At 44.4% G+C, this 22,247-nt stretch overlaps 1 protein-coding gene across 1 annotated transcript; it reads right to left on the reverse strand.

The window, feature by feature from the left end:
- Positions 1-5,173: 5,173 nt before the first annotated feature.
- Positions 5,174-22,115, reverse strand: GSDMB (gasdermin B). The gene is given in 12 exon segments (XM_070389792.1): positions 5,174-9,379; positions 9,821-9,891; positions 10,263-10,401; positions 10,504-10,664; positions 11,501-11,527; positions 12,593-12,631; positions 13,152-13,214; positions 13,217-13,235; positions 13,939-14,110; positions 16,142-16,313; positions 17,672-17,764; positions 19,979-22,115. Coding segments are annotated over 12 exon segments (1,329 nt in total). The 5' UTR covers positions 20,208-22,115; the 3' UTR covers positions 5,174-9,235.
- Positions 22,116-22,247: the final 132 nt, after the last annotated feature.

Consider the following 22,247-nt stretch of genomic DNA (forward strand, 5'->3'; position numbering starts at 1 on the left):
TCAGATACTTACCAACATTTGGTATTGTGAGACCTTTAATCCTTTTCCAGACTGGTAATTGAGTAATAGTATCTCCTGGAGGTTTTAATTTAAGTTTTCTGATTACTAATCAGGTTAATCATCATTTCATGTTTGTTAGCCATTAGGATTCTTTTTCCAAATATTCTTTAGAACACTTTTGACTCTCTTTGTATTGAGTCATCTTTTTTATTGATTGGTACAAGCTCCTTATACTGGATCTTATTATTTTGTAAGTTACATGTTTTAAATATCTTCTCCATGCTATAGTTTGTCTTTTCACCTCTTTATGATATCTTTTGATAAACAAATGTTTTTGTTTTGTTTGGGGTTTTTATTTATTTATTTATGTATTTTTGGCTGTGCTGCACAGCTCAACTTGTGGGATCTTAATTCCTTGACCAGGGATTGAATCTGCGCCACTGGCAGTCAAAGTGCAGAGTCCTAACCATTGGACTGCCAGGGAATGCCCTTGAACAAGTGTTTTTAATGTTAATATAGACTTGCCTTAGATCTAAACTCTATTTAGATCTATTTATCTAAATTCACATTTAGATCTAAATTCTAACTGGAATTAATTTTATATATGATGTGTGCTAGGCATCATTTATAATTTTTTATCTATGTGGTTACTCAATTGTACTGACACCACTTACTGAAAAATCTAGCCGTTCCCCAGTGCTCTGCAATGATACCTCTCTCATATAGCACGTGTCCGTTTATGCATGAGAATGTCTGAGATGTCTCTTCTATTTTTCTATTTGTCTCTCCCTGCTCTAATGCTTGGAGAAGGCGATGGCACCCCACTCCAGTACTCTTGCCTGGAAAATCCCATGGATGGAGGAGCCTGGTAGGCTGCAGTCCATGGGGTCTCGAAGAGTCGGACACGACTGAGCAACTTCACTTTCACTTTTCACTTTCATGCATTGGAGAAGGAAATGGCAACCCACTCCAGTGTTCTTGCCTGGAGAATCCCAGGGACGGGGGAGCCTGTTGGGCTGCTGTCTATGGGGTTGCACAGAGTTGGACATGACTGAAGCGACTTAGCAGCAGCAGCAGCAGCTCTAATGCTACACCAAAATATTACAGTTTTTATCTGGTAGAGCAAGTTTTTCCATCTTGTTCTTCAAGAGTATCATGGCTATTTGTGCCTCTTTGCACTTCCATATAAGTGGAAGTGGATAACTTATTAAGTTATATGCACAGAAATGTTGGGATTTTTGTTGAGATCACATTGAATCCATAAATTATTTGGGAAGATTTCACATTTTTGCAATATAGTGGCTTCTAACTCTTCAACATAGTATTCCATCTTTAAGTCTCCTAGGTCTCTCAATAAGAGTTTATAACTTAATGTGTCTTTCAGGCTTTTTGTTAGATATATTCCTAGGTATTTCACATTTTTGGTGCTATTATAATTGGTATTTTTAAATTTCATGTCTTTTGTTGCTGATATATATAAAAATACAATTGGTTTATATATGTTTTAGCAAATTACTAAATTATCTTACTCCTTTTAATAATCTCTAGATTCTTTTTGGGGAGAAGGCAAAGGCACCCCACTCCAGTACTGTTGCCCGGAAAATCCCATGGATGGAGGAGCCTGGTAGGCTGCAGTCTATGGGGTTGCACAGAGTTGGACACGACTGAAGCGACTTAGCAGCAGCAGCAGCCACAGACTCTTTTGGACTTACTATATACAAATTAGATCATCTGCAAGTAATACAATTTTCTTTTTAAAACAGTAACCTTACATATTTTGTTTCTCTTTTGGCTTCCTATACTTGCTAGACCATCTATGTAGTGTCAAATCGATAAAGGCAGTGGCAGTAGGCATCCTTGTCTTGCTTCTGATTGAGAGAGAAAACTTACAACATTTCACTCCATTAAATAAGATATTTACTGTAGGTATTTTATAATATGTGTATCAGATTAAAGACATCTCTTTTATTCTTGTTTTTCTAGTAGGAATTTTTAATGCACTTTTTTCCTCCAAAACAACTTTTAAAAAATTTTATTCAAGTATAGTTGACTTAGTGTTGTATTAGTTTCTGGTATACAGCAAAGTGATTCAGTGATATATATATATATATTATACACACATATGTACATCATTTTTCATATGCTTTCCTATTATGGTTTATCACAGGATATTGAATATATTGAATTGAATATATTGAAATCAATATATTGAATATATTGATATTGAATATAGTTCCCTATGCTATATAGTAGGACCGCTCATCCATTCTCTATATAACAGTTTGCATCTGCTAATCCCAAACTCCCAACCCATCCCTCTCCTATCCCTTCCTCCGCCTTGGCAGCCACCAGCCCGTCCTCTGTGTCCATGAATGTTTCGTAGATAGTTCACTTGTGTCATATTTCAGAGTCCACTATGAGGGATAGTAAATGGTGGTAAAGCAAACAGCCCTGTATTGAAGTCTAGTTGGTATGCAGTATTGTATTAGTTTCAGATATACAGGAAAGTGGTTCAGTTATATACATTCCAGAAATACATATCTACTCTTTACAGGTTCTTTCCCACTATAGGCTATTACAAAACACTGACTATAGTTCCCTGTGCTATACAGTAGGTCCTTGTTGTTTATTTGTTTTATATACAGTAGTATGTAGCTACTCCTAATCCCAAACTCCTGATTTATCCTCCCCCACTCTTTCCTCCTTTGGTAACCATAAATTTATTTCCTATGTGTGTGAGTGTATTGTAAATTATTTCATTTGTATCATTTTTTTAGAATCCACATGTAAGTGGTAGTATATGATATTTGTCTTTGTCTGACTTCACTTTGTATGATAATCTCCAGGTGCATTTTAGGCATTTTTATCAAGAATGAAAATTGAATTTTATCAAGTGCTTTTTCTGTATCTATTGAGGTGGTCATGTCATCTTTATTCCTAAACTTTTAATGTGATGAATTACATAAATTGATTTCTTACTGTTAAGCTAACCTTGAAGTCCTAGACAAACCTAACTTAGTCTTAATGTAGTCTTATTTTTTTTATTTCTTGATTTGGTTTGCTATTCATTTTCTATTTTTGCATCTAAGTTTATGTGTGAGACTGGCCTGCATTTTTCTTTCTCTTGTTGTTGTTAGATTTTGCTAGCATTGTAAACAATTTGGAAAGTGTTGCCTCTCTTTTAATTATCTGGAAGAGTGTGTATAATGTTGGAATTCTTTATTCTTGAATACTTCATTGAATTTACTGGAGAAACCATCTGGACTTAGAATTTTTTGTGAGAAGATATTTTACTGTTGACATAATGTCCTTTGTAGTTATAGGATTTTTCATATTTTCTATTTCTTCTTGGGTTAGTTTTAGCAGTTATACCTTTCTAGGATAGTTCTTATTCAATCTAAAATCTTAAATTTATTGGCACAATGTTGTTCTAATATCCTTTTATCTCTTTAATGCCTGTAGCATCTATAGTGGGCTTCCCTGGTGGCTCAGATGGTAAAGAATCTGCTGCAATGCAGGAGACCCAGGTTCAATCCCTGGGTTGGGAAGATCCCCTGGAGAAGGGAACGGCAACTCACTTCAGTATTCTTGCCTGGAGAATTCCATGGGCAGAGGAGCCTGTTGGACAGGGATGGGGTCGCAAAGAGTCAGACATGATTGAGCGACTGACACACACATAGCATCTATAGTACTGTCTCCTTTTCATTTTTGAAATTGATTATAGGTGCTCTTTCTCCCTTTTTCTTTCTATCACTCTTCTCAGAGGTTTGTCTATTTTATTGCTGATTTCAAAGATCCAATATCTGTCTTTATTGAACCTCTTTATTATTTATTTACTACTTTATATTTGGTGTGCCCTTTATTTTCTTTCCTTCCATTTATTTGGATTTATTTTGCTAATATATTTTTTTTAGCTCCTTGACATAGATACTTAACTCTTTTTTTCTTTTAAGCTTTTATTCTTTCACACAAACAATTAAGGTTATACATACATATTCTGTCCTCTAAAATATCACCTTTAGCTAATCTTACAAGTTTGGGGGTTTTTTTAGCTGCCCTGGGTCTTTACTGCTGCACTTGGGCTTTCTCTAGTTGTGGTGCTTGGGCTTCTCATTGTCGTGACTTCTCTTGTTGCAGGGCACAGGCTGTCGGGCACATGGACTGCAACAGTTGTGGCCTGCAAGCTCAGTGGTTGCGGTTTGAGGGCTCTAGAGCGCCAGCTTAATAGTTGTGGCGCACAGGCTTAGTTGCCCCAGAGCATGTAGGATCTTAGTTCCTGGACTGGGGATCCAGTTGATGTCCCTTGTACTTGCGGGGGGACTCTCAACCCCTGGGCCACCAGGGAAGTCACCTTACAAGTTTGATATGTATACTTTTATTGCTAAAAGTTTTATTCTTCAGTTATTGTTGGGTATAGCTTCCTAAATATGTCCATCAGATCAAGTTTGTTAATTATGTTGTTCAAATCATCTGTATTACTGACATTTTAGCTGCTTATTCTATAAATTACTAAGAGGAGTGTTAAAATCTTCACAGTAGTTTTGTACTTGACTATTTTGTTGTCTGTCAATGTTTGTTTTCTATATTTTGAGATTATACTATGTACATAGCAATTCAAAATTGTTGTATCTTCTTGGTAAATTGAAATTTTTATCATTGTGAAGTGGCCTTCTTTGACACTAATAATGCTTAATGCCTCAAGTTTATTTTGCCTAATATTAATGTAACTATACCAGTTTCTTCTTGGCTAGTATTTACAAAGCTAATGTTTTCCCACCACTTTATTTTCAATATTATATATCTGTATGTTATTTAGATGTCTTACAAACTGTAAGTAGATAAATTTATCCATTCTGACAATATTACATTGTCGCTGCATCATTTAGCCCTGTATACATGTAATTTCTAATACATTTGGATTTCATTCCACCATTTTCTTTTGTTTTTTTTGTTTCACCTGTTTAAGGTTTCATTTTCTCTTGTTTCATGTATTCTTTTTGTTGATAATCTTTTTATCACTCTGCTTTTTTCCCTCCACTCATCTGTTCCCTAGTCTTTTGATGGTTACCTTAAAAATTATAGAATACATACAATATCATCAAAGTCTAAAAGTAAACATTATCTTTTCTCTTTTCCCAAATAAGATAAAACCCTTTAGAACAGTTTAAATTTACTATATTATTTTATTACTATTATCCTGTATTTAACATTAAAAGATGCTATTAATGGTTTTATTATTTCTGTATATAATTACTGCTCATTTAGATGTAACCATATATTTACCAGGATAATAAATAACCTAGCTTGCCACTACCAGAAACAAGATTGGCATCACCATTCTTGAGTGTTTTTCACCTATTCCACATCGAGAAGTTTTTATTATTTCATCTAGTCTCAGTCTCTTTCTGCCTTTCTTGTGCTTCTCCTTAGCTCCATTCTCTCCTTTCAATGTTCCTCTCCTCCATCTTAGGAGCAAAATCAATAAATTCCTCAATTTGTTACCTGCAAGGTAGTTTTCCCTCTTCTCCAAGACATGTTGACATCCAACTCTATCTATCCTAAGGTGGCTAAACTTGCATTTTTCCAAAATGGTTTCCTTCCCAACAGGGTCTCTAGCTCAGATTGGAGAGATGTTGAAACTGTCAGAAGTGGATACTGCTTGAGCTAAGAGTTCAGAAGAATGAGTAAGAGTTAGTGGAATCTCTCACATCCCTCCAAGCTCAAATAATGACTGTTCTAACTGTCCGCATTTCAAAACCATCCCCTTCCCCAGTTTCAGCTTCTGGAGCAGGAAATTCCTTACAGACTTAGCAATTAATGTATTGAGTTTCATTCTGGAATCAGAAATGTGAGATGAAAAGGAGAGAAATCAGCAGATCAAATATGGACCTCAGATTTCTGGGTTAGTTTAATCTCCCTTAGGCAAGTAGTCCCTTGCTTGCACTCTAAGAGGACGGAAAAAAAAATCTTAATGACAACTGGTTGAGACAGCCTCATGAAATTCTGAATGTGTCTCCCAAACTTCCCCCAACTCAAAGGCACTTTTGAAAAGGGCCCTAGTAAAGTGGCTCAGCTGGTACAGAACCCACCTGCGATGCAGGAAACCCGGGTTGATTCCTGGGTTGGGAAGATCCCCTGGAGAAGGGATAGGCTACCCACTCCAATATTCTTGGGTTTCCTTGGTGGCTTAGCTGTTAAAGACCTGGGTTCAATCCCTGGGTTGGGAAGATCCCCTGGAGAAGGAAAGAGCTACCAACTCCAGTATTCTGGCCTGGAGAACTCCATGGACTGTATAGTCCATGAGGTCGCAAAGAGTCGGACACGACTGAGTGACTTTCACTTTTCACTTTTTCAGTAAAGAAAAGTAAAATTTAAAGTAAAGCCTGTTCTCCAGAAGCTTTCACATCAGTGGAACAGACATATGTGTTAATAATTTCAGTATGGTATAATGAGGCCTTAGTAGAAATGTATTCAACATGCTTTGGGTCAATCAGAGGAAGAAGTAACCAAAATCTTTGGGAAACTGGGATAAATACTGAAAAAGAGATATTTAAGCCTTAGCTTAAGAAGTGGATATGGTAGGGGAAGGTAATCCAGGCAGAGGAAGAATGCAACCTGTATTAAAAAAATCACAGCATTGTAAAAGTGCATGTCATATTCAAATTGAAGACCAATAGTTTGGCATGGCTAGAATCAGCATTTAAGGAAAAGGGAAAAAGACTGTCAGAGGTAAGATGGGACCACCCTGTTACCTTTTATTAAACACTCTCATAGTACCCTGTATTTTTTATAACACTTTCCTACTTTGAACTTCTTGTTCAGTGTCTGTTTTTTCACAACATTCATCCTTAATCCTGGGTAATCAATAGATACTACCCATGGCTCAGATGATAAACAATCTGCCTGTAATGCAGGAGACGTGGGTTGGATCCCTGGGTCAGGAAGATCTCTTGGAGAAGGGAATGGCAACTCACTCCAGTTTTCTTGCCTGGAGAATTCCATGGACAGAGGAGCCTGGCAGACTACATATAGTCCATGGGGTCTCAAAGAGTCAGACACAACTGAGCAACTAACACTTTCACTTTCTTTCAAAATTAATAAATCAAGAATAAATACAAGAATGTCATTTTTAGTTGTAATAAACACTAAAATTATTAACATGGCTATCACAAGGAAGTGAGACCAGGTGATAGGGTTAAGGGGTTTGAGAGCAAACTTTTACTTCATTTGTTTATATTCCTCTGAACTGCTCAAATCTGTTCTCATGTGTTTTCATTATATTTTTTAAGTTTTTATTGAGATAATAATTCACAGTAAAGTGTGAAGATCTTGTGTTTAGCTTAATAAATGTTTACACATGTAAACGTGGTTACACATCCATGTAGCCACTATCCAGATCAAGATATAAAATATGTCCAGTGCTCCAGAAGAGCTTGTCAGTACTGCCCCTTCCCAGACATACTGCACCCCCCAAGGCCACCACTGTGGTGACTTCTTCCACCACCGTGTAGTTTGGGTTGTTTTCACCGCATTTACATGGAGCTATATAATATGTACTTTTTCAAGCCTTTCTTATTGATGTGTAATACACTTCCATTAACATATCCTGATCTTAAATGTTGGCTCAGTGAATCTGGATATATTTCCAGCACTCCAGAAGATTCCCTCATGCCCCTTCCCAGGCAATAACGTCCCCACTAAGATAATCACTATTTTGACTTCTACCACCATTGTTTTGTCTGTTCTTGAGCATCATATAAATGGAATCATACAGTCTCACAGAGGGCACCACCCGGATTTTCTTTAGGAGAACCTGTTGTAGGAAGCAGCTTGATGAAGGACCTCTAACCCACCCTACTATAGATCTGCCTCCTGAGCCTCTCCTGAGCAGCTTTCTGCCGAAAGCTGAGCATGGGGTCCCAGCGCCTGGCCCTCCTGCCTGATGGGGAGCCCTCTGGCAGACTGCTTTTGCTCTGGTTGGCTTGGCAGAGACCCTCAGACTGTGCTGTCATCTGAGACTCTTCCTACTCAGTCTCTCCCTCCTCCTCTCCTTTCACAGGTTTTAGATCATGTGATCTGAAGTTTTGCCGTATCTATTCCCGTTCCCTCCCCCTTTATTCTTCATGAGCTTTTCCCCTAATAAGTCTCTTGCATATCTGCTTCCATTTTGGCACCTACTTCTCAGAGGACCCAAACACAAATGTGCATTTTTGTGCTGACTTCATTTGCTCAGCATTCTGTCTGTGAGAGCCATCCATGTTGTTACATGTAGCAGTAATTTGTTCTCTTCTATTGCATGAGTATAGCCCAATATATGTATCCATCCTAATGGCACTGGGCATTTGAATAGTTTGCAGCTTAGTGCCCTTATTTTGATGTTTTTATACATGCAAGTATTTTGGTGAACACGGGCACTCATTTCTCTTGGGTATATGCCAAGGAAGTGGAGCTGCTGAGTCATAGGCATATGTTTAGCTTTAGTAGATATTGTTAAAGTTTTCCAAATTAGTGGACCAAGCTACACTCCAATAGCACTTATAAGAATTCCTGTTGCATATAATATTTTTACAAATGTAAATGTAAAAATAAATAGTTCAAAAGATAGATTCAAACCAGATGTATGCCATCTCATCCTAGTTTGTTTAAGTTACCATTTTTAAAACTGCCCAACAGAAAAAAATGTTCACATACCCTAAAATGTGCATAGTGGTTATATTAAAGAGAGAAGGGAGATCACAGGGTACATTTACCTTTGACTTTGAGCAATATCTGAAATGCTTTACAAGTACATATTTCTTTTAATTATTGTCTTGAAAAATATTAACTAGAACTAAAAGGCTTATGATGAAAACCAGCAGGCTCCTCCTATACTCCTCCACACTCCTCAGTCGCGAGGCTCCTAGCTTACCACTCCTTTAATCGCTTCCAAAGATGTGTTGAAATCCCTTATCAGCTGCCTAATTCTCTTTATTCCTTGTGGGTTTCTATCATTTCCATCACTTTATTGTCATTTAGTGAAATTTGAAGAGAGAGAGAGGTAATTAATATGATTAGTCTCCCACTTTTAATCAGAAGTTCATGCCTACAATCTAGCTGATTTTTGGACAGTATCGTAGTGAATGGGATGTATCAAAGAATAGCAGCTCGTTTTAAAGACATCATTCTGGTGATTGAGATTAGCGATGATGAGGACGGACTGGGGAGGAGAGCACTCAGAGGCTGGTGGGGAGAATGCTCAGGAAGACACAGAGGTGGGCTTCTCACTAAGCTGCAACAGGATGGAGACAACAACATACAGGGCACAGAGAGTCCATGCCTCAGGATCACAGCTCACATCTAGGGGCCCCTCACACCGGTTCTCCTCCAGGATGGACTCCACCTGAAAGGAAACCCACCAGACTATAAAAGCTGAGAACAAGGAAATATACCAAAAATGGCAACTATGTGGCCATACCCCTTAGTCCTGAGTCCATAGCAGAGGCTGTAATCCACCATGGCATACTTTCCTGCAGAGCCTGGGGAGCCTCATACTCCCAAATGGTAAGAGACACTGCTGATGCATCAACATGGGGCCAATTGCCCTCCTGGATCTAGTAGCTTCCCACCCCCTCTCTTGCCCACAGGCAAACAACAGAGCCTAAAGACCCCATCCTGAATTGTCCTGAAAACTACATGTCCAGGGAATTGCCACAAACCAGCTGCATAGACGTGAGCTGGCAGTGGACTATGAAGTAGGAAGGGACTGGTCATTGAGGTTTCTGGGTCCCTTGAGAGCATGCGCAGTCACTTCCACTAGGACCTGGGCGCTCAGCTGTCTTACCTCATCCTTCACAGGGCGCAGTTCCCCCTTATCTAGGACCTCAGCAACAAACTGCCGGTACTCAGACAGCTCTGGAGACAAGAGAGGGGGTGGTCAGCAGAGAGGCAGGGCACACAGTGGGACAGGGCTTCACTGTCTGATCAGACCCAGGACAAGCATCACAGGAGGTTCCAGAGAACCCCAGCGTGGCTAGACGGGGGTAATTCCCACTGGGTTTCTGCTTTCCTTTTAGCCTGCAGGAGGTCGGAGACTGCACCATGGGGAAAGAGGAAGCAGTCCCTCCATCCCTGGCCTGCGGAAGATGGCTGGTTTGTGAAGTGTGAAGTCTGTGCCCCCAAAAATGTAAAAAGCAGTGATACCCCCTTCCTCCCAAGAGTTGACCCCACAGGTCCCTCTGCTCAGCATGTCCTCCACGCCAGCTTATATCCAAGCCCCTCCTCACCCATCAGGGCATCCAGGACATCCCAAATGGTTTCTGCGCGTGCCTCTATCAAGACCCCAGCAGCGTTGAAAAGACTGCTTATGAGAGAATTCGCTGGGCTGTTCATCTGTAGCTCCCCGGAGCACTGGACCTCAGACACCTAGGACCAGGAGATGGGAGAGAGGAGCCCAGTCCCATCAGAGTAGATGTCTCCCCACTCGTCCCTCCCTCTCTCTGCCCTCTTCTTCCTTGGGCCTCTTACTCTTTGCTCTAGATCCTGCAGCTCTTCTTCACTGCTGAGGCACTTAGTGAAGCAGTTTAGCGCCTCTTTTTGCTCCTCCGGAGTGAGATCCTGGAGGACTCGCACCATGTCCTGAACCCTCTCTTTTATGCTTCGGAAATTCTCCAAATTCAAGGACTTCCCTGTAGAGGCAGAAATTAAGAACCCAATCCCTCGAGCCTAGAAAGCTCCATTACCAAGGCCCCCCAGACCCCATTCTTGATCTATCTTTCTTCTGGAGACCACCTCTCTGTAACTTCCCTTCTTCTAGTCTTTTTCTGTTAACATGAAGCAGATAGACACCCACCATCACTGCCTTCTGCTGACCCCACTTCCACCTCCCAGCTCACCTTCAGTCTAGTACCAACCCCCGGTTCTTCTCCACCACCAGGAAATCAAAGCTTATGTAGTTCTTGCCATCCAAAGTGCAAGCTTTGGACCACCATAGGAGTAATGAGGATTTAGAGGAAGTTAGAACAGTGGTTCTCAGTCTTGACTGTGCATAAGAATCCCCTGCAGAGTAATTAAAACTCCCAGTGCCCAGACCAGGCCCCACCCCCAGATCAGCTAAATCAGAATTTCCAGAGGTGGAACTCAGTTATCACTACTTTCAACATTTCCCTCAGGTGACATCTGTGTACCAGTGAGAATCAGTGTTCAGAGGAGACAGATGCAACCTCTAAAGTGGAAACCTACTTTTGGCACTGCCCTTCCCTTCTCCAGGGCATGGCAACCCACGTCAGTATTCTTGCCTAGAGAATCCCATGGACAGAAGAGACTGGCAGGCTACAGTCACACAGAGTCGGACATGACTAAAGCGACTGAACACGCACTACCCTTCTCCTCCCAACATTCTTGCTTCACACACACGCACACACACACACTCAGCTGTCCCACTTGAGCTGCATTCCTTGGGGCCAGAGGGCTCAAAGGTGAGGAGTGCAGCTACCCTGAACATAGCTGGCCTCCCCATCCTTACCCAACCAAGATGAACCGCCATCTTTCTCTGCAAAGAGAGGAAGAATAATCTCAGTGAGTCCTCAGGTCACCTCCACCCCAGCCCACCCCATGGACATTCTTGTCCCACTGGTGGGGGTTCTCAATTCTAGACTCTGAGCCCTCACTGCCTATGCTGGGGAGCCTGCGTCCTCATCATGGTGTATAAATGACAAAGTACTATATTTACAGACCCCTTCCTACACTCAGAGATAGGCAGCCATAGGCATATGCCTAAGATGATTGAAGGAGAAAGGGAAGTCCAGAGAGAAGCACCATGCCCTTAGCCACTCAGAAAATGTGGGTGACGGCAGGAACTGGACTCTTCTGTGATGGAGAATCTCACTTGAGCTAGTAAGACCTTGCCAGAACTGAACGTGCAGCTTCTACAACTTTCAGTAATTTCTCTTGAGTGTTCTACTCCACCTAGACCTCGCTCCACTCCTTCACAAGGGATCTTAGGCAGTACAACCCTTATGGGATTCAGGGAAAGACTGAAAGGCCAGAGGAAGCCATACCTCGCTCCACTCCTTCACAAGGGATCTTAGGCAGTACAACCCTTATGGGATTCAGGGAAAGACTGAAAGGCCAGAGGAAGCCACACACAGAATCATACAGGTCTCCTGGTCTAGTCCTAGTTCATTTTAAGGTTAGTACAACCATGAGTCTGGGGGCTGTAGGCCTAGTGAGCGGGAGAGCCAGGACAAGACCCTGAGACTGTCTGACTCCTAGTCCAGTGCTCATGGTGCTGTGTGAGAACGGGCCAGGCAATTCAACTGTGCTCTGTAAGCCAATAGGCCTTCAGTAAGGACTGTGAACCCAGGATCCAGCCCACTGACCTACACAGAGCAGGTCAGAGTTGGCGGAACCTGGAAACCCTAGGCCAGCATGCAATCCAACCTACTTCTCCAACAGGCAGATTTTCCTCCTGCCCTCACCGTGGCTCAAACTTGAGTGCATCCTGTTACATTCTCAGCACTGATGACTCTATAATTCCAGGTCATTTGCTATCCTCTTTTTAAACCCAGTATCCTTGCCCATTCTAGAATGATGAACAGGAGGCCCAGTCACTCACCTTCTGGAAAGGATCTGGTTTTGTCCAAGAAACAAATATCTAAACCAGTTTTTAGATAGAAAGAGAGATCAGTTGTTAGAAAGCCCAGTTCTAAGTTCCTCTCTCTAATATCTCCCCAGTCTTCCCACCCCACCCAACAGGAAAAATAAATTCTGGGAGAGAGACAGGAGCTAACACCTCTAGGGAAGAATTGGGTTTCCCAGGTGGCTCAGCAGTAAAGAATCTGCTTGCCAATGCCGGAGACACAGGTTCGATCCCTGTTGGGAAGATCCCTGGAGAAGGAAATGGCAAGCCACTCCAGTATTCCTGCTGGGGAAATCCCATGGACAGAGGAGCCTGGCAGGCTACAATCCATGGGGTTGTAAAAAAAGCTGGACATGACTTAGTGATTAAGCAACAACACCTTCCATCCTTCTTCCCAGTCCCTGAAACTTCCTCCCACCATCCAGGCCACCAGGACCCCTATAGACTGACACAAACCCCAGTTGAACTGACCCCCACCTTCTTCATGTGTTCAGCTCCCCTACCCCACCCCCCAACCCTACCAGGCCTAGCTTACCCATCCTCTCCGCGCTGGGGAAGACAAGCTGCTTTACCCGATAGGCCAGGACCTTCTCAGGGTGATGGTCACTTCCTTTTGGTGCTAGGAAAAAGGAGCAATGTAGATTGACCCCTCAGTTCCTGACAGACTTACCGTGCCTGATCTCCCAAACAATCCCAGGAGGTAGACATTATTACCCTCAATTTACAGATGAGAGAACCAAGGCTCTGAGAGGGTCAGCAGATGAGCCCATTTCACAATAGCAGAGTTGATATTTGAATCCATGTCTGACTTCATTTCCATTTCACTCAACAAATATTTATGGGGAAATCCCTGGCTGTCCAGTGGCTAGGACCCAACACTTTCACTGCCAGGGGCCTGGGATCGATCCTTGCTTGGGGAACTAAATTTCCACAAGCCACATGGTGTGGCCAAAAAAAAAATTTATGGAGGACAAAACATGCCTGTTTTGTTCCAGGCATCATGGCTCCTGTTGTCCTGCCTCCTAAAATGGGAGGAAGACAAGGAACAAGCAAGAAATACCGGTGTAATTATGAGCCATGGGAAGCGCTATGAAGCAAATGAAAACAGAGCATTGCCAGAGAGTCAAAGGGGAGACTGTGTGATGCTATATACTCTCCTGGGGCAAGAAGAGAAGTTGTAAGAAGGCCAAGGAGCAGGCAAGACTGCTCAGAAAAATCTAGAGGAAGAGATGAGGAGCCTGGTATCTGGGCTGGCAGCCCTTGACCTGCAGTGTGTGAGCCAAGCTGGCTCGCCCACAGTCCCTGTCTCCAGAGATCCTAACCTTGTGTTTACATTGGAAACCAAACATTTTCAACAGGATCTGAAAACCAAATTGCGTTTCATATTTCAGGGTTTCAGTCCTTTTTGTCTTCAGAGTTTCTGTCACTAGATACAGGTCTTCTCTCTTCGCCTGGATTGATTGGAATGAAGGAGGCAGTTCCTTCTTCAGCTTCCTGGAGGGAGTAAAGGGGGAATGAGTGGGGCCCCACCTCCTAGGCACATTTCTCCCTCCCCACCAGTTACTCTCTATTTGAGAGTAAGTGCTCCCGAGGCCGGAAAACCAAGGAACGTGGAACCCCTGTCAGAGTTCACTTAACCCACCATGGAGGGGGAAGGGGGTGCAAAGTGGGAAGGGAACCCACTAGCATCTCTGGAAGATTAGAGTATGCCAGCACAGTGAAATACTTCACACGTCATTTCACTTAATCCTCTCCACACCCCTATGATATCGGCAGGCTTGCATCTGTTTTTCATGTGGAACCCCTGTCAGAGTTCACTTAACCCACCATGGAGGGGGAAGGGGGTGCAAAGTGGGAAGGGAACCCACTAGCATCTCTGGAAGATTAGAGTATGCCAGCACAGTGAAATACTTCACACGTCATTTCACTTAATCCTCTCCACACCCCTATGATATCGCAGGCTTGCATCTGTTTTTCATGTGAAACTGAGGCTTAGAGACAGGTCACAAATGGTCCAAGGTCACACAGCAAATAAGCACAGAGCTGGGATTCAAACCCCGGTCTGTGTAAGTCCCAAGCTTGTGCCCTTCTCACAGCACTGAGATGGGCATGTGCCCAGTCCACAGCAGCCCCTTCTCTCAGAAGCGGTCCCAGCTCCCTACATGGGTCTCTGGGACCTGGTTGCGCATTGTCCACCTTTGGGGTCCATGTGCCATTTCTGATTCCATAAGGGAATTCGTGGGCTTCCCTAGTAGCTCAGAGGGTAAAGCATCCACCTGCAATGCACAAGACCTGGGTTCAATCCCTGGGTCAGGAAGATCCTCTGGAGAAGGAAATGGCAACCCACTCCAGTATTCTTGCCTGGGAAATCCCATGGACAGAGCAGCCTGGCAGGCTACAATCCATGGAGTCGCAGTCAGACACGACTGAGCGACCAACACACAAGGAAATTCATTTTGTGACTTAAAACAGCCTGATGGAACTCCTGGTATTTGCAGTCAAAAGACCTACCTACATCCTTGCCTCTGGTGACCTTCCTTTACCTACCTGCCCCCACACAACTCTATTTATACGCTCAACATAGCCTCACCCTAGAAACAATGCATTCTAGAAAAAAAAGAGCTCCCTCAGCAAAGGCCCCTCCCCAGCAAGACTGTGGTGGTAGGAGCAGGTCAAAAGACCAGTACAATTTCACTGTAAGCCTTTCAGTTCTTAATTAAAAAGGGGAAACAAAAGGCATCCACCCTGCTGGGGGAGGGCTAGCCCGGGAAAACAGAGGGGCCCCTTTCCCTGAACCATCCACACTTTCCAACAATTCCAGCTAGGGGAGAAGACACCAATACCAGCCACAACATAACTGCTGAGGGGGAAGGCTGGTGGAGTCCCTTGGAAGGACCATGCCCTCAGCTATTAGAATGTCTGTAGCACTTGATGGGTGCAACCCTGGTGGGGTGGGGTGATGGCACTTCCTGTGCAGGAAATGTTCAACCGGGGTGCTTTGATTTCACTGTGCTTCACCTCATCTCTCTTCTTGAGTACTTACCATGTGCTGGGGATAAACAGAGAGGTTAGTAAAGACGGTCCCTGGTAACAGGTTGTTCTTATTGCAGTGAGGGACAGGTACATGGAAACCACTGACTTGCCACAAAGCAAAGTGAAACAAGCACAAAATGAAGATTTGGGCAACACGGTTTAAGAAAACAGAGGAAAGTGGTCTCGAAACCACCCAGTTTACGCCAAGTCAGAGTCATCAGTTACCCTGGAGAACAGCAGGAAAGTAAGTGAATTGGGGACCTCAGAAGAAGGGCTCCTGGAGGCTGGTTCTGGACGAATGAGAAGGCTTGCAAAGGCTGGAGAAGAGGAGGGCATGCTTGAGTAAGGACTGGGTTGCGGGGGCGAGGGGTACTGGGAGTAGGGAGTGGGAGGCAGCACCAGCCAGGGCTCCCCACCTCCGATGGCCTAGGTGCCCCAAAATATGGGCTTCTCCCTCTCTTCTTCCCCCTTACTGCCCACCTCCAGCCTCACTTGTTCTTAAGGGAATCCAGGAATTCCTGGGGTATCTCGCTCTTTTCTAACTTGATATTCTTCTCCTGGAAAATGTGGAATGCTATTTTAAATGTCATTTCGGGGTGAAATTTCACTGCCAAACTTCCCTTTGAGTCTACGACGTCCAGAATTTCAAAGTTATCACCTTGACCTGGAAAGAGAAAGGTAAGGTCACAATGTCATTATTTTCACTGAGGCTGACCCAAAACTCTCTCTCTATAAGATCCTTGCTGATGCGCCCCATCCTGGGCTCCCCTCATGATCCTCTTCTCTTCTGAGCAAGTCTTCCAGCCATGGTTCTCCAGCCAATGCTGTTCTCCCTGGAAGTTACCATGGTTGGAGCCCACTCTGCCACAGTCTTACCAAATGACCTTGGGTGAGTCACTTTACCTCTGAATCTGTTTCCTCATCTATACAAGGAGAATATTCATAGTACCTACTTCCAGTGCTTGAGGAGATTAAATCATGCAGCTAAGCACTTAACACACTGCTAAATGCTCAATAAATGTGAGCTAGTCCTATTAAACCATTTGAGAGGCTGAAATGAAACAAAGAAAAGTAAAGCGAAAGAATCAGGAGCCCCTGACCACCTGGCTTCCCAGCTGGCGGTAGTGGTAAAGAACCCACCTGCCAATAGAGGAGACAATAAGAAACTCAGGTTCAATCCCTGGGTCGGGAAGATCCCCTGGAGTAGGAAATGGCAACTCACTCCAGTATTCTTCCCTGGAGAATAATGGACAGAGGAGCCAGGAGGGCTATAGACCATGGGGTCACAAAGAGTTGGACACGACCGAGGGAATGAACACAACCTTTGGGAAATAAAAATTAAGCAGAGTTCACTCTGTGTGTTTGTGTGACCTGAACAGGTGTAAAGTAAGGCAACTCTGGAAAGTTGCCCAGGGACATGGACTCTGCCCAGCCTTACATAAGGCCTTGCATAAGGGCCTGGAGTCCGAGTTGCTGCCCCAGAGTTAGTGGTGAGTGTGTGGAGATGCTGCCAAGCTGAGTGCCTTTCTCTCAGACCTCCCCGTTCTGAGCCTACAGAGGCAGGAGAGCATCTACTGCTGCATTTTAGGGGTGGGCCTGGATTTCTAGAGAAAAAAATGCATTTTGAAACTGGTGGAAACATGCCAGACCTAGAAACAATGCCTGAAATCAGTCCTGTGTGTGTGATGCTAATGTCTCAGGGCCCATTTGTTTCTTGAGTAACATAAAATTTGGTGTACTTTATCAGAAAGAAAGAAAAATCAAACCTCATGCACACAAAGGCTACAGTATGGGAGGATTCCCTGGTCCAATAGTTAGGACTCCATATTTCCACTGCAGAGAGTACGGGTTTGATCCCTGGCTGGGGAACTAGATCCCACAAGCCATGCAACAGAGCCCACACAGTATGGAGAGGGGCAGTGCAGAAGAATAACGTGACAATGGGGAGACCTGACAGGTACTACCTCAGCCAGGTGACCAAGGTCAATATCAATAGTGATAAGTCTTGTTGACAATATGTACCCTTGTTATGAGGGTTTCCCAGGTGGCTCAGTGGCAAAGAATCCTCCGGCAATGCAGCAGATGCAGGTTTGATCCCAGAATCAGGAAGGTCCCCTAGAAAAGGAAATGGCAATCTACTCCAGTATTCTTACCTGGAAATCCCATGGATGGAGGAGCCCAGTGGGTAAGCAACAACAGCAGCAAACCCTTGACATGATGTGGTGAGAATAGTACTTTACCTTTGTAATTTTTCCCCGGCCCCCAAACTCATTTCCTAGGTCTAAGAGACAAAAAAAATCAGACAAATCTCAGTAGAGAGGCATCCTATAATATGCCTGACTAGTACTCCTCAAAACCATCAAGGCCGTTAAAAACAAGGAAAGTCTGAGGCGCTGTCACAGCCAAGAGGAGCCTAAGGAGACGCGACAGCTAAATGTAACACGATGTCCTGGATGGGATCCTGGAACAGCAAAAGGACACTAGATGAAAACCAAAGATATCTGAATAAAACTAAAGAAATCTGAGTATAACTTTGTTGCTGTTCAGTCACTCAGTCCTGTCTGACTCTTTGCGGCCCCATAGACCACAGCACGTCAGGCTTCCCTGTCCTTCACTATCTCCCGGAGCTTGCTCAAACTCATGTCCATCGAGTCGGTGATGCCTTCCAACCATCTCATCCTATGTCACCCTCTTCTCCTCCTGCCTTCAGTCTTTCCCAGCATCAGGGCCTTTTCCCATGAGTTGGCTCTTCACATCAGGTAATGGACTTTAATTTTTAAAAAACCTATGTACACCATCCACACCAAATAGTTTAAAATAATAATGTTTCAAAAAGAAGCAGGTCAAATTGCTAAAAATCAATTTAAATGATCAGCTCACCTCATTCTTAAGAATTTTTTTAAAGTTTGGTTTCACCTCTGTCTTTGAATTTTTTATACAAACAGATAGAATTTCCCTTAAAGGAAGTTAACCTCATCAATTTTCCATAATTAAACTTGCCCCTGCCCCTGGAGAATAATATGATCATTGCAAAACATCCTAGTCCTGCTTTAAAGTTTTGTTTTGTTTTTTTTCAAAGAACTTGTCTGATTTTTTTTTGACGGGCGGTGGCCACAGTGAGCGGCACGCAGGACCTTCGTTCCCCTACAAGGGCTCGAACCTGTGCCCCCTGCAGTGGGAGTTCAGAGTCCTATCTACTGGACCACTAGGGAAGTCCCTGATTTTTATTTTTTTGAGAACTAGCTTTTAGTAAATTGACTCTTGGCAACTCAATTTTCAGAAAATCGACTCAGAGTCTTTGAAAAACGTTAATCTGAAATTTTCCTAAAGCTGCTTGCTTGCTGAACTAAACTCCACTTGCGGAAAAGCCCACCACCTCTGAGCAATCTGGGTACTGTTCTGGATCACATAACAGTCATACGTGGCAGGTAACTATACAGTGGTGGTGGTAGAATTCTTTTCCACCTCTTGGGGAGAACCAAAAGGATTTTGGTAGAGATATCTGAGTTGTAAAACTCCTCACCATGAGGCGTGAGACGCCGTAATAAAGTCTCCAAGAGAAGGTTCATTGACACCTCTCCTGGGGCTTCTGAAACCCAAGAAACCCCAAGAATTGGGAACCGCTGAGCTTGGAAGCAGGGGAATGGGACAGACTTCTCTCCTAAGGCCTCTGAACCCTTACAGAGTTCTGCTGACCGGCAACTTCCCATTCAACCGTCATCCCCAGGGAACAGGAAGGGCTAATAATAATAACTGCCACCAGCTGAAAGTCTGGGGCGAACTTTGATTGAACGCTCCTTCTTGCAGGCACAGTGGTAAATGATTTACGTAATTTACCTCATTTGATTCTTGCAACAGTCTTCTCAAGTTGACAGATGAGGAAACAAGCATAGAGAAAGCAACTTGTTCAGAGGTTACCCAGCTGATAAGTGTGGCGGAGCCAGGTTTTGAAGTCAGATGTCCCCCAGTTCTAAAGCCTGAGTCCTTTCTTAACCACTAAGCAAATTGTTTCCGTTTATTTATACGTTTAAATGATTAATTTTATAAACACATGAGAAGACCTTAGCTAATTTAAAAGCGAATTATTTACAAAGGGAAAAAATAGGAAAAAAGAATATTTAGGCATAGTTTCCAAGAAAAACAAACTGACACTTCCCCTATTCCCTTCTCCCCATGCAGCTCTCTTGAACATTTCTTAAGTTGAGGTGTACGGATGTGTATATACAAATTCCACGGTTTCTTTGACTGGCTGACCTGGTTGATAGCAATGGGGCCCTGAGAGAGGGGTAGAGTAGGAGTGGGCAAAGTCTCTCACCACCTCATACTGACCTTGCAACTCAGGAACCACCATATCAAATGGTACTTCACACTCCAGGATGTCCTTCAGGGTGAGGTTTGTCTTGTCATACTGATATCCAAAGAAACGTCTCCTCTTCTTCACCAGATAGGAGCAGTGGAATTTGTCAGCATCGCTGAGGCTTCTGACGGCAATCGTCTCTCCACTGGTGTCTATCTCTTTAACCACAGCTCTTGAGATTGACTCAAATACCGTGGGCATTGTGCCTGGACCAACTGGGGATAGGAAGCCAATTGAAGTTTGGGGGCAGGGGGATATTGGTTCAGGTTTTTTGATCTTCTATTTTTGGCCGATCCAAAAGTTCTAGGCCAATCAGAACTTGGAATGATTTGGCTTCCCTGTTTCTAGAAGGTGTGGCATTTACTACACAGATGGAATGATCATCACAAATGCCAGACTCTCCTCATGGCTGGTAGAACCCTTCTGGAGGAAAGCTGGAATGGCGATTGCCCCAAAAGGAAAGTGAGACCTGTTTTCTGAGTCTCCCACAGCAGAGTTGCCCCTTGCTCAGAGGGACCTGATGGGTGGGAAGGCAGGCCCACCATCCCCAAACCTTACCAGTGCTGATGAACAGAGGAACCAGGAAGAGATGAAGGGCTTGGGTGCAGACCTCACATTACCAACCCCAACAGACGACTTCTTCCCTTGGCTCTGACTCCTGGGCCTCCCTCCCTTCCTGTTCTGAAGGCAGTTGGATGGGCGCCCCTACCCACCGTTTCCCAGTAAGATGGTGATAAACTGGTCTCAGAAGGAAACAGAAAGGGTAGTACCCTACTTTTATACTTAAACAGTGGCTTGCAGCTGGATATCCTGGACAGCCCCCCACCCCCAAGTCCTATCTCCTCCGTTTCCAGTCACCTTCTGAAGGATCCCCCCATACTTGCTAAAAGCAAATGAATCCCAAAACCTTACCTGGGACATCTCCCGCCACCCACTCTCTGCTTCACCCTCTCCCTGGCCTACTTTTGGCCCCTGTGCCTCCCCACTTGCCGGCCCTGCAGGACCTTCCATAGGCCCACCACCAGTCCAGCCTGACACGGCTGCCCCTCCTCATTTCTCATCAGCAGCAGCTCTTTGATCCCCACCACGTTGCAGCCCTCAGGCTCTCTTCCCTCCAAATCCTTCCTACTCTCTCCTCTTCCATCAGTCACTCTGCCCCTCCTTCCTTTTCAGATCTTTTCCCCTTTCTTCAGGCTCCTCTGCCACCCTCCTGAGGCCAGACCACACCCCACAGGCTTCCTGGCCACCTTCCCCTAATTCCCTTCTGGCTGACGCAGGCACCTGCTCACCCCTCACCCATGTTCCCTTCTCTGCTCCTGCCCCCGTCATGGTGATCAACTCTCAACTCATTCTCCACCTAGGAATCCCTCTGGGATTATGGAAAGGGTGTGCCCAGGGCCTACGGATCCATCTCAGGGGCCACACACCTCGTTTTTGTCCTCAGCTACTCACCAAAACTGGAGGTTGTAAGAATCCCCTCTGTGTAAGGTCTCTGCACAGTTCCTGGCCACTGTGTCTTGGGACTATATAATATGGGAACTGAAATAAAAAAAAAAAAAAAAAAGAACTGGAGAGCTAGGTGCCCCACCTCTCAGAGTTTTAGATAAGCCACATTATGGCTGGACAACAGGTCAAAGGTAAGAAACTGACTCTTCCCTCCTCAAGGACCCAGGGAGCAGGAAGGTGGGAGATAGACAGACAGACACAGATTATACTGCACAGAACAGGCTGTAAAGGCCCCTCCCTGGCAGGTGAGCCTCACGTCCTCTTCCCTCCCACTCATGCTTGTGGAGGGAGGAGGAAGCAGGAAGTTTCCTCTGAGGACAGAGAGACCAAGGGGAGAAGCCGCCCTCCAAGGCAGGGGAAGTGACAGGAATTCAGGGGGAGGAATTCAGAGGAAAGGACTGGACACCCCTTGGGACTCTGGCTTCTTTATGAAGCTATGGCTGAACTGACACCCTCCCTGGCTGTGGCACAAACTCTCCCTCTGCCAGCCCGGCCTGGCTCAGCCAACCAAGCCCAAAGGCGTAAGTTGTCTAAGGACCAGCCAGGCAAAGTCCCAGAGCAGAGTGCTGCACTCTGGCCAGCTTGCTGCCTCGGCTAGCTCGCCACCAGCCCCTTCACCCTGTTCTCCTGGTCCCAGGGGCCCTCCTACCGTCCAGGCAGAGGGTTGGACCCATGCGCCACACTGCCCTCCCCCCGCCCCTCCTCCAGAGCCCTCCAGGAAGCAGAGGCCAGACT

This window comes from Bos mutus, chromosome 19, assembly GCF_027580195.1.
Source record: "Bos mutus isolate GX-2022 chromosome 19, NWIPB_WYAK_1.1, whole genome shotgun sequence".
NCBI classification, from domain to species: Eukaryota; Metazoa; Chordata; class Mammalia; order Artiodactyla; family Bovidae; genus Bos; species Bos mutus.